This window comes from Melampsora larici-populina (genome assembly GCF_000204055.1).
Source record: "Melampsora larici-populina 98AG31 unplaced genomic scaffold MELLAscaffold_76, whole genome shotgun sequence".
In the NCBI taxonomy this organism is placed as follows: domain Eukaryota; kingdom Fungi; phylum Basidiomycota; class Pucciniomycetes; order Pucciniales; family Melampsoraceae; genus Melampsora; species Melampsora laricis-populina.
In genome coordinates, this window is record NW_006768840.1 from 266,691 (window position 1) to 278,994 (window position 12,304).

Consider the following 12,304-nt stretch of genomic DNA (forward strand, 5'->3'; position numbering starts at 1 on the left):
GGAAAAGAGACCAGATTGGTATGACTTGAATTTTGAGCTGGACAGAAAATAAGACTAATTATGCAAATTGTGTGAAAAACAAAAAACCAACAGCACTGTGTGCCTTGAATATCCAGAGAGTATAAACTCTTTCTGCTCAAAGATTTGAAAGTGGTGAGGTGAGTGGTGGTGGAGTGATCAATTGGTTGGTATGATTGGCTCTCCAATAAAGCACGGTGACCACTCTCCAGATAAAATTGAGTTGACAGTGTTCTGTGATGTTTATGGTCTAAACACATCCCCCAGCTGTACCTTGTCAAAACCCAAGCATCAATCAGATATTGAGAATCATTGAGAACCAGCAACTATGTGGTCTAAAATGTTTTGTAAATTTCTGTGAGGACCACATTATTCAACTTTGGCCATACAAAACAAACCTTGGTCATTTTGTCTCAGTCATAGCTCGCAAAGTCCAACCTGAGACAGTAAACAAGCACTTGACAGGAATAGTATACTGTTTGCAAGAGAAGTTCCCTTTTTTAGCTGAAGCTTGTCACTCACCAAAGATCAAAAAGATCATGACAGGGTGCTTGAAGACAAGGTTAGAATCAACAGTAAAAGCAAACACATTTACCATTCAAGATGTCCAGACTTCAGCATATGTCTTCAATTCAAATTTTGAAAATGCACTCTTCAAGGCCATAATTGTTGGAGTAAATCATGATTGGGTCAAAACCAATGACGGTTATGGAGTCAAAAGTATTGACTGTGTGTAGCGTTGACAGAAAGGAATGTAGCAAGGAGGATTCAAATTGAAACATATTCAATCAGTGTCAAGGTACAAGGTTAGGTGGAAGAAATGTTAGAATGTCTTGACAAAATGGGATTTAAGAACTAGGTGTGATGAGGAAGATATAGAAGGACTCACCGGATTGGGATTGTAGTTGAGTTAAACTGAATAAGGATGTGGACATGATGTTTAAATCCCAAAATTATCTTTGTGACATTTTCTCTTATAATCTTGCCTCTCTTCACATTTAGAACTTTTTCCCTCATCAAGGAAAAAGATTCTAAACTTCAGTTTCATAATCCTCCCTGTTCCCTTCCAGGTTTGTCGAGTTTAGCACTCGTCCTTTTTAGTTGCCTCAGCGTGTCTTGTCAACATGGGCTGATAGTTTTGTTAAACCTTTCAAAGGTTTCTGTCCTAGGTTCACAGCGTCGAGCGTGAGCACCTCATTTTCTTACAATCATTGCTTTTGGTTTTGCCGGTTTGCATTGATATGTAGAACCAAAGAGAGTCAGAATCCCTCAGAAACACCTGCAAGGCAATCAGGTGTTCATCATTAACCTCTTTGCTTGTGGATCAGTAGTATGTTATAACCTTCCCTCTCATAAAGGTAAACCTTTGTACAAAGGGACCCTGGTTGCTGTGTCAAACTGACCAGGCAACAAAACAGGCCTGATTTAAACCATACTTCACTATTCTCATTATTGCAACAAGAAATTCCCATATTATCCATTCTGGCTGGTCAGGGGAAATGGAAGCCGAACAACACTATCATGGTTCCTCAACCTTTTACAACAAATATTTGGCAACACAAAATCAGGCCACTCATTACAGGCAGGGGGTGCTACAGCTTATGCACAAGGAGGTATAGAAATGGACACCATCCAATCAATTGGACACTACACCACGGGGTGACTTTGAACTGGCCCCACCTGAAACAAGGCATAGTGGCATTGTGTGGTGGGGCTGTGAAATTGCAAGATGTTTCTAGGTGACTTGTCAACTGTAAGAGTTTCTTGTCATACAAGAATCCTCTATTGTATTAACAAAGCAACCTATCACTATCCCTACATATTTGAAAAACATTAAAACATATATTAAAAATAACTACATCACTTACACTCTAGTTTCAAGAGTGCAATATACAAAGCCTGAAGAATTACAAAATAGAAGAAATTACAAAAAATATGTCATATGTTAAAAATGTAAGAAGTACGCACATTGCTCAGCCCAAACTGAAACATGAACAAGCAGTTGGGATCAGGTTAAATTAAAAAGAACAAAATAAAAACCCTGAACAGGCATAGCCAGGTTCACTAATATATTAACCCTGACCAGGGTCCAGTTTGAACTAGCTTAACAATAAAACATCCCTAGTTAATTAGAAAGAAAAAGTAACAACCACGTTCAAGCACGATGAGATTAGTTAAATACCTACATCTATTCGTGTAAGAAAGAAAAAGACACACAGAATTATTATCATCAACTTTTAGCAACATCTACTTTCTAAAAAACCCCTTTTCCTTTACATCTGTTCTTTTGAGAAAATTTATTGTTAAATACTCTAGAAACCACTAAATAGTTTTTACTTTAGTTTTAACTCCTTGTTCTCGATCAGATTTCTCTTTCTTCCTCGGTTATCTTTTCCCTCCCCAAAACTTTAGGACTTTTAAAGATCATTTAACACATCGTTGTTTGGCTAAAAGTTCTCAATCTACGTTAAAAACTTCTTTTGATAAAAACCTTGTTTTATCAAACTAACGCTAAAATGTCACCCAAGAATTTCATATTTTAGTACGTATTTACCTTGGCAGGTCTTTAAGTGATTGCATTCACTGACATACTGGCAGCGGTCTCCATCCCGCACCATAGACAGCTACAACTAACAATTGTAGTCTATTACTTTTGAAAGAAGTTTTTACTCTACAAAGGATTGAAAATTAATTCCTCTCCAGTTTAGAATCACCTCATAAACATGAAGAAATACATTTCGTAAAGTACAATTCATCTCTAGAATCGTCATCTTACCGTTAATTTAGAGTCTCAAGCTGACATGACTGACACGTGAGGGAGACCATGTGGCCCTCACCCATGCCGTCACCTAGCCTTGACATAAAAAAAGTGAGCACATTGGCGTAGTGTGGTTTACCAGCTGATCAGTAGGCAGATCAGGTTTGTCTGAGACCGACCTGTCATCCAGGTCCTCAGCATCTGAAAGAGCCTGGATGACCGGAATCCAAGTTAATCAGTTCTAACTCTTTTACACACTCAAAACCCCTGCAGTCTACATAATCAATCAAGTTCCACTGTACTACCAACGAGTTGATTGAGAGGTTTTTTTCAAGACTTGAGTTTCTACCACCCATCAACCACCACCACCATTAAACCCAAGACATCCTTAAAAACAATCAATTGAACCGCCTCTGTTGATTACCACTTTCTCTTTTTCTTTACCCAACAACCCTCAAGCAATTCATCATACTTCAAGAATTTTATTTTTCAATTGATTCACCAACTCATCAACACCATTCTTCATCCATCATTCAACTTACCAAGTTCAAAACAATCAACTGTTTCTTCCATTCTTCCAGCTACCTCTCTTCTTTCACTCCCAAATACTCCTTTCAACAGTCAATCACATCCTTATCATCACATCCACTAAATGCTTACCAAACTCCCTCGCTCTTTGACTGAGTAGATCCAAATTTTCTAAATCACTTTCAACTTTCCTCTTCATCATGGTTGGATTGAGGTAAAGCTTGGATTCATCAAGGACAAAATCAAAAAAGAGCACACTCAGATCAATCATTTATCTCAAGGGATCAATCATTCATTTGTAAGTTTGTTTTTTTCTCCTTTCTCTCAAACAATCCATTTCAACACTATTACTAATATAACATATGTGTTTGTGTTAGTTTCTGCTTATCTCAAAATTAGATAGGCTCATTGTTCCTTTTGGAACAGTATCAATTGTTCATATCAAAATCAAACCGGATACAATGTTCATCTTGAAATATGATTGATTGGTTATCTCAAAGAACTGATTGTGTATCTCAGTTGAATCACTTTTCATTTATAAGTTTTTTAATGTCTCCATTCTCTCAAATCACCTCCAATTTGGATATCTTTGCTTGATCTGCACATTGTCTCAATCAAGCCTTTTGTTTCTCTTGATTCTTTGGTCTTTCTCAATTCTTTCTCAATTCTTTTCTCTTGTTTCTCTTGTTTCTCTTGTTTGTCTCAATTCTTTTGTTTGTCTTGATTCTCTTGTTTTTCTCAATTCCCTTGTTTTGCTTAGTTTTTTTAGTGTGATCAACTGTTTTCAAGTCTCCTGTTGTTACACTATATATAGCAAAAAACACCAATGCAAATGTAATGTGATATGCCTGAGCCACATCAAGAAATTGAGTGTGATTAGTATCAGCGGAACCCTCATGGGGCTGGGTTAGGGCTCAAATAGGGTGAACCTGACCAGATATATACCTCTTCCCTACCCTATGAATGTGTGTGATGGCTTGCCTGTTCATCAGGCAAGCCTTCTCACCTGGTTATAGTGCGAGTCACTCCACCTGTTCATCAAGTGAGCAGGCACCCAATGAACAGGTGAGCCATCACCCTGTGGCCACAAGGTCATGTCAGGTGATGGGCATGCTGGCATCCATGAGTAGCCAGTAGATGTGGCATTGTGTGACCAGCCAGGGATTTTTTGGCAGAGTCAGATTCCACCTGATCTTCATGTGCCAGCTGCCCCGTGGTGTAGTCGACAGAAGTGTTCAAAACCTACATTTGCACTCACCCAATATTGAACTTCAATAAACCTCAACACATCACTCAAGTAGCCAGTTTTGTCATAGGAGAACAAGTCAAGTTTTCTGGAGCTGGTCTAGTATTCCTCCCAAATTAAATCAAATTCATTCAAATTCCTGTAAAGTTCAAACACTGTTTAAGCTATACAGTTCAGCTGGCATCTTTCTCTCATTCTTCTTCTCCACAGGTGTGGGCCACTACAAAGTGACAACACAGGACCATGTCATACCCCTATGGAGGGTAGTAACCCAAATACGTACCATTTCAATCCCTGTGGAGTTAAATTTCATGCAATTATACACAGCTTGCTTTGATTCTGCCCTTTTCCGCACCTGCGTTTCTGCCCTCTGACAGTCTACCATACAAACAAGATCCTCTTAGAGGTATGGGTGAAGCCGGGAATGAATTTAGCTGTTTGGCAGGAGTGGGAATCCACAGAAGTCAAAAGGGACTTTTTTGGATTACTACCCTCGATAGGGGCATTCTGGGGTCCTGAAAACACCCATTTGACTAGATTAGTTGTGGGCAACATTGAGAAAGTCTCAGAGCGTGTTCACTTACACCACAAGGACATGCTGATGTCCTAGGGACGTCAGGATTTTTTGCAGGGGAAGGGATATCCTGACAAAACTGATCCAAGGAGCCTGGGTCAGAATCAAAATTTGGGACATCCCACGGGCTTCCAAGGGTGTTCTTATTGAAATGTAGGCCCAGCCAGGCATCCTGAGTGTGTGCTGTGGACGTCTGCGCGCACTGACTTCCAGGGGACAGCCCAAATGGGGGTGCTGACAGAAGCATACAATCTCGGACAATCCCAATGTCCTTCTGCTCAAAAGTGTCTTTGTGGTGTAAGCACTTTCTGACCAGAAATCACTTTTTACAAAGGGTGGAAATCACAGAATGTGAAATGTGTCTAACTTGTTATTTACATGCATCCTGTACATTACAGAATGCTTTTAAATATTGCTTTTCAAGTCACTACTGTAGAGAGGCAAACGTGCTAGAGAAGCTAGTGTTAGTTTAGTTCTAGCAAAACAACAAATAGTGTGACAATTGCAATATAAAAGAGAAAGATAGAGCTACCTAGAAGTGTTAGTTTAGTTCTAGCAAAACAACAAATAGTGTGACAAGAGAAAAATCTAACAAGCAGTAGGTATGAAACATCTTTTATATGAAACATGTTTCACTTGGCGTTACAACTATGATGTGACAGAAAAAGAGAAACCCTGGTCCAGTTCACAATCTTCCAGGACATTCACAAACACTCCATCTAGTCCAAACCGAAAGAAGGTGAGCTATAGGCTGGGTGCCTAGCCATCTTCGATGCCTGGCCAGCTTAGCCATAACAACTACAATTGGATGACAGCAAGTTTTTTATTTTTGACTCTTTCTACTCTTTCTGACTTCTTCACAAATTGGGACAAGTCCCTGTTCACCAAACAGAAGGTCATAAACCCATCCAAACCCATCCCATAACCTCTGAAACCATACAACACATACCACCTCTCACCTTAATGGACTTTACCATTCATCTCACTCTCAATCATCTTCCAAACTTAACTAAGTCCCCCCTTGAGCTGTACCAGCCCACTCAAAGGAGGGACTTACGAGTAAAGTGAAATTCCTGGCGTGAGATCGGACGGTCCTTTGGCCAAAAAACTCAGGAGCTCACTCACCACGCCCCTCACAAATAATGACAGGCAAGTGCAATAATGAAAAATACGCGCGTAGGCTGCGCCTCCAATTCCCTGTTCTCAGATTCCAAAAATCTTGAACGGCTCAGAAACAATCTCACAAATAACAGTTGGGGCCATTTCGGGGCCACAGTTACGATTCTTCATTTCAAATGCTGCGCAAATGACCAAACAAAAAAACCTTAAGATCAAACAGCACTTTTGCTGAGCCAGGGGCTTAACCAGAATGCATTTCCTCATGCATCTCTCCGTATGCTAGGACCCCTGCAACAAAGACGGTGTCAGCGCCTGAAATATACGTGATTGACGGCGGTCATACACACCTGATGGCCTAATCCGTAGTGAGATTTAATGAGGCCACTGCGGACTCGGCGGTGGCACATAGATTTCAAGGTCTTCCATCTGACGAGAAGCAGGAGCACACATAGTTAGTATTTGTGATAACAGGAAAGAGATAGTTTGGAAGCACATACCTCCTTGTAAATGAACAACTTCCATACCGCTTCGCCGTTCCCAGCCGAGTAGATCATCCCTTTGATCTTTTGGAGGAGCGTCAGGATCCACCCGCGGTCATCGGTGCCGTTGGCGAGCCATTCAGTACGATGAGGGGCCAGCTCAATGTGATTGGGCTCGAGAAGTGCCAACAAGTACCCCAAGACTGTCAACTTCTTATGTTTGATGAACTTGCATATGTCCACGATCTTCTCAACACCGGTACCCTCCTTGAAAGTTGGAAAAAAATCCCAGTTGGAAGCTTGGTTTGATAAATGCACCAACGCCGGAATGGTCAGGCCTTCCGCGTCCATGACATGCTTGACCCTTAAAAGCGATTGGGTAGTGAAGCGAGTTAATTTGGGGCTGGGTTCCCCCATGTCGCCGGGAAGAGAGTGAGACATGCTATCGACTAATAGTTGGTGATAGGACTGTGGAATGGTGATGGGGGCCTCCTATATATATAGACACACTCTTACTCACTCAAACGCGTACGCTGAAAGGACACACGCGCCAGTTTTGGGGATAGGTTTCACCCCCACCAAGACGGTGTAAAATCACGCTAACAATGAACGTGAGCAATGGCTCTGGCCCAATCCGGCCTCTCGGTCCAAACCCTCGCTCTAACAATGTTGTTGAGGTATGGCACTAGTCCAATCCTCGCACTCGGGATGGATAGAAACCCCCAAAGGTGAAACAGCGGTGCACCAGGAGCCCCAAGATCTAGCAAGGATCAAGGATACGAGTGAAAGACGTTGTAACAACATATACACCTGGCCCCCGGCTCACGCCGGCTCGCCCTTTGAAACATATCACGCTGGTAGGTGGGCGGCTCATTTCGTTCTGGTTCTGGCCAGGGCACATGGTCCCTCACGCTCAATGCGGCACCATGTCTGGCACCAGCCTGAACGCCTGGTGTGTAATAGATCATGTTGTCAAAGTGTCCTCCGTGAGGGGCTTGCGCGGAGCTTGTTTCGTGATTGTTAATAGCGTTCAATGTTTCGCTTCTGCGCAGAATGGACACTCAATCATATAGCCAAGTTATATGGACCAACATTAGAACAGAAGCCTTGGTTATCAGTGCCTACACGACTTGGACGTGTGATACATCTTTCCTTCAGGGCGACCATAGTCACCTAATGCCCAGCATGGCCACCAGCGTTCCTTCGACTGTGTCTCGCACTTTGCTCATCTGTGAATACATGAACACCCTGAATGGCTTTACCCCTCGAGAGTTCATGTGGACGTTCTTATCTTCCACTCATCCAGACCTCATTTATCGTCGGCGCTTGATGAAGACTGGCTTAGGTACCAGGCAAACGCGTTCAATCTTCAAGAACCTGGGCAAATTGACTTCGTCGTGCCCACAAGGCGCGGCGGATTGGGAACAATTGATATTAGAGGATGTCAGTTTTTCACGTGGTCAATCGGTTTCAACGGACAACGTACCTATGACCAATTTGTTTTCTTGGTTTTGTGACTTATGACTTCAGGCCTCTGAGAATGTCAACGCCCAGGACGTCCCACGTGGAGAATTTCCTAGCGGCCCCTATGTCAGTTCGAAAAAGATCACACCTGACTATTTTACAGAGGCTGCTGAAGCACACCGCGAGAGTCAAATACGTACCGGCATGAATTTCCTTCACCAGTTGATTCACCGTAAGCTTGCGTCGGGAATGAGGGTTAAAGACATCCACCACGACCCAGGCGAGGACGAAGATCCCAGCGAAGACCCCTCACAACCCGGTTCAATGACGCACGAAGGCCAGCCAGAAGGATCTACGATTGAAGGCGCGTTAGATGAGGCCAAAGTGCTATCTCTAGAGAACATGGTCTATGTAAAACCCACTGCAGCGGACCTGGAAACCCACAAACTTGCCACGGTGAGTGGGCCAATACAATGTTTTGGCTCATTGACGTGTTAAACTGATGGGTGCAAACCTTCAGATCCCCGTGATGGTTTGTTCCATGATTGCGATGGCGTGTAATCGGCGTGCCAATGCAATTCCCCTCGCGAATGGAATCATAACGTTAGCTGCCGGGGTCACCTGTCGAACAAATGAATGGCTGTATGCATTAGGTTTGACAACTTCCAGATGGACGATCCTTCAGGCATTGGAACACTTGCGGGTGGTTCAAGAACACCGAATGATGGAAATATTTAAAATAAATCACAAATTATTACCGCTGTTATGCTATGAAAATGTTGACATACATTTAAGAATACACAATACACGTATCGAGACTTCATCTTGGCTGCTCCATGGTACTTGGGGGTTTTTCAAAGTCATTGAGGCATGTGTATTGGCCAAATGTCCCGAGGAAGTGGTGAATCTCGCATCGTTCTTGGACTCCATGGCCTCCGCTCAAAAAAAACCGGTGCTCATGTCGGCATTTGCACCGAAACCTGACGAACTCGCTCACTGGGTGTCAGTCATTAAAAGCCAACTCGCTTCAGCGCTTAAAGAATATGTGGAACACTTGCCAGGAGCGCCTGCGCGGTCGGGCCTGCCGCCACTCGTATGCCAACCTCCGGCAATTGACCCAATCGCGTTACACAAACCCAATATTCACTTTCTAAGGATGGTCGACGCGCCCGACTCTTCAGCTGAGGGTGTGGGGCGCGTGTTTGATGCTATCAAAAGTCAGATCGGGGTGTCTTCGGAGGATTTAGCCGAGAAGCTGTTGATTGCTGGTGGTGACGTCGGCTCAAATATGTTACTGGAAAGTTTGCGAGTGAAGCAATACCCGCCCATTGATCACATCGAAGGGTTGGAGTCAATCCTGTCGGTGTTTGGCGGAGCCCACACAACGTGGAACATCGCGAAGAACCTTTGGGCGCTCCATTGGGGTCGAACAGATAAAGGCGAGGATTCAGGGGTATGGAGGACCTCTTTCGCACTCGGTGGGGATTACAAGAAACCTGTCGCGTTGCAAGACTTTAACTCGATAATGCGTGAGATGCGGATAGTGCACAAGGCCAATCTGATCTTTATAATCAAGTCAGTACGGATTCGGGCATGTAACCTACCAAATAAGAAACTTTGCTTACTCACCTATGAGAGACAGGCAAGTCTTCCTCGAGATGCAGCAGTCCGAAGGAGGCATTGACCTTTCGAAACCGGAGGGATGTACGCGCTTGTTAGACCGCGTGTGGGCTCAATACTTTGACCATTCCGTGGTTGAGGAAGCGAGCCAAGCCTTGTATCATGGGCACTATAACTTTCTATTGCGATTGCGAGACTTCGCGACGGTTGTGGAAGCGCACGACGCAACGCGCGCGGGCGATATCGGGCGGCTTATGTTGATGTGGAAGAGATGGGCCGTAATGGCCCAAGGTATCACCGGACTTTCGCACTACGCCAGGCATATCCCCCGATTGGTACTGTTGTTGGAAGAGGACCTGCCTCCGCCCCTTGCGCATGCAATCAAGCACGCGCTCCTGATCCCTTCAAACGAGCGAGAAGGCCATTGGTTAGCCCTCGATGAATACTTGGAGGTTCATATCTGTTGGCTGAAGAGCCATTATAACAATACGGTGAGGGTGTTTCTAATCCATCATCACTAGGAGGGTCTGAATCGAGCTGACCCCTCGGACTATACCAGGGCCATGGCACAGACATTGAACGCCTGATCTATCGGCTTTCAAACAATGTACCCTTAGTGAGTTAAATAAGAGTTTTCGTTTCTTCATAGCGAGACATGGCTGAGTAACATAAACACCCGTGTAATCTCCCAGTTGCGGAGGCTGATGCAACTGCTGAAAGCGCTGGCGGGACACAAAATCATCTACCAGCCTAATCTCCACACAATTTCCAAACCCACGTTGGAGAGCTTCCTGAGCTATGCGGCCGCGCACTTGGTTGCGAAACCAACGACTCGGTCACCGGCCATTTTGCCAAACGTCTGGCGGGTAGGTCACAGGAACATGATCAAGATGATCTTGGTGGACAAAGACGAGGGTCAATCATCGCGTTTCCGGTGGGGGTCTTCGAATGTTATGGCCACATGGGACAATGAGGAAGAGAATGAGCAAGACAATGTCAATGATGAATCTTAGGGCAAACTATATATGCACATGTTAATGAACAAACGAGACCGCAAGTCTGTGGTAACGCACCTCAGTGAACGCCAATCTTTTTGGAGGGACGGCCGCGCCATTGTCCCCAGCAGGACCAGGCGCCGTGCGCTTCAGAGAAGGAACCTGCCTCCCTTTCCCTGTAGCATCACGCTTTGCCAGTAGCTCCGCTGCCTTTTGAGCCTTAGCTGCGACCGCGAGCTCCCTGGCCTCCTTCTTGCGTTCGGCTGCCTGGCTCTTTTCCGATGCACACTGTGACCGTTCAGCTTCCTTCCTTTGTGCCGCTTGGAGTCTCTCCAAATCGCGTGATTCCTTGAGCGCGCGTTTCTCGGCTTCCAAACGAGCTTTGGCTATGTGCGCTCCTTCGACAGATAGCGGCGCAGATGTGTGTGAGGCGGCCCGGTTCGCCGCCTCCCTTCTTCTGCAAGCCGTGGCCAGTATGGACTCCGTGGGCTGTTCGGACTGCCAGACCTCAAAAGCCTCAAATAGGCATTTGAATTGGCCAGTGATTGATTCACCAGCCAGGATAACCCCAAAGTCACTCGGTTGGCTGATGATGTCCACATTTTTTGCAATATCCCAAGCAAGATCACGCCCAAAAAAATCTCGAGGGCCCATGTCGGAGATCGAAGGGAACGCCTGGTTGAATAGCCGCGTGAACGCGCGGTCCAAATGAGTTACTAGCGATTCTAAGACCGGTGACTGGAGGATTTCGTCATCAGGCACACACCACTGGGCCATCAACCGCCTTTGAGCTGGCAGAGGTGAAGGCACAACGGGTAAGTCTGTAACCAGACGTTGTAACTGTTCTACCCCCATCTGCAGGACTTGATCAAAATTCGCTTGTGTGATGGCGGGTTGGGCCAGCCAGAGCGCCCCCGCCTCTGCAGGTTTGCAATTCGAGCAATCACAAACTGACATTTTTGAATCGAGTTGGTGAGCCAGTTCTTCCACCACTGCAGGGTCACCGGCGTCGAGAGGGATGTAGCCCAATCTACAAGTGCATATCATCAATCAACTTGACACGGTCTCTCCCAGTCCAACCGTGAACACGCTTACCGAAGGTCAACGGCCAAAGCCACACGTAAGCAGACGGGGGTTATCGCCAAAGCGTCCATACGGTCGTCATCCGACATGTCGGTCGGCGTTCGGAAGTCAGTAATCGAGTTTTTCCCATTCGCGCGCTGGTGTTCAACTAGGAGTATTCCAAGGCCTCGACGTTTATCTCGGCCGCATTGCCCCGACATTTGAATAAAGTTACAAGGGTCCTGACAACCCACCACTATGACGCGACGCACTCTGTGCCAGTTCTGGCCTAGCCCGAGGGCTAGTGTACAGCACAAAACCGCGAGGGTGCCGGCGACGTACGCAGCCACCGCGGCGAGCTTAGTTTTGGGCCCGGTGGTCGCATGGTATCGACATGCAAATGAGGATTGGCCATTGGCGACCTCGTTCGGTAAGCCTCGC

The 12,304-nt window shown here is 45.3% G+C and overlaps 3 protein-coding genes across 3 annotated transcripts; 1 reads left to right on the forward strand and 2 right to left on the reverse strand.

Annotated features, from left to right (window-relative positions):
- Positions 1 to 6,615: 6,615 nt before the first annotated feature.
- Positions 6,616 to 7,139, reverse strand: MELLADRAFT_94962 (uncharacterized protein; the record flags this gene model as incomplete). The annotated part of the gene is made up of 2 exons (XM_007417641.1): positions 6,616 to 6,669; positions 6,741 to 7,139. The coding sequence occupies 2 exons, from the start codon at positions 7,137 to 7,139 to the stop codon at positions 6,616 to 6,618; spliced, it is 453 nt and encodes a 150-aa protein (XP_007417703.1).
- A 262-nt stretch (positions 7,140 to 7,401) lies between these two features.
- MELLADRAFT_113065 (uncharacterized protein) lies at positions 7,402 to 9,870 on the forward strand (the record flags this gene model as incomplete). The annotated part of the gene is made up of 4 exons (XM_007417655.1): positions 7,402 to 7,579; positions 7,750 to 8,165; positions 8,253 to 8,642; positions 8,707 to 9,870. The coding sequence occupies 4 exons, from the start codon at positions 7,402 to 7,404 to the stop codon at positions 9,868 to 9,870; spliced, it is 2,148 nt and encodes a 715-aa protein (XP_007417717.1).
- A 732-nt stretch (positions 9,871 to 10,602) lies between these two features.
- MELLADRAFT_113066 (uncharacterized protein) lies at positions 10,603 to 11,656 on the reverse strand (the record flags this gene model as incomplete). Its single annotated transcript, XM_007417663.1, has 2 exons — positions 10,603 to 10,665; positions 10,880 to 11,656. The coding sequence occupies 2 exons, from the start codon at positions 11,654 to 11,656 to the stop codon at positions 10,603 to 10,605; spliced, it is 840 nt and encodes a 279-aa protein (XP_007417725.1).
- Between the last annotated feature and the right edge of the window lie 648 nt (positions 11,657 to 12,304).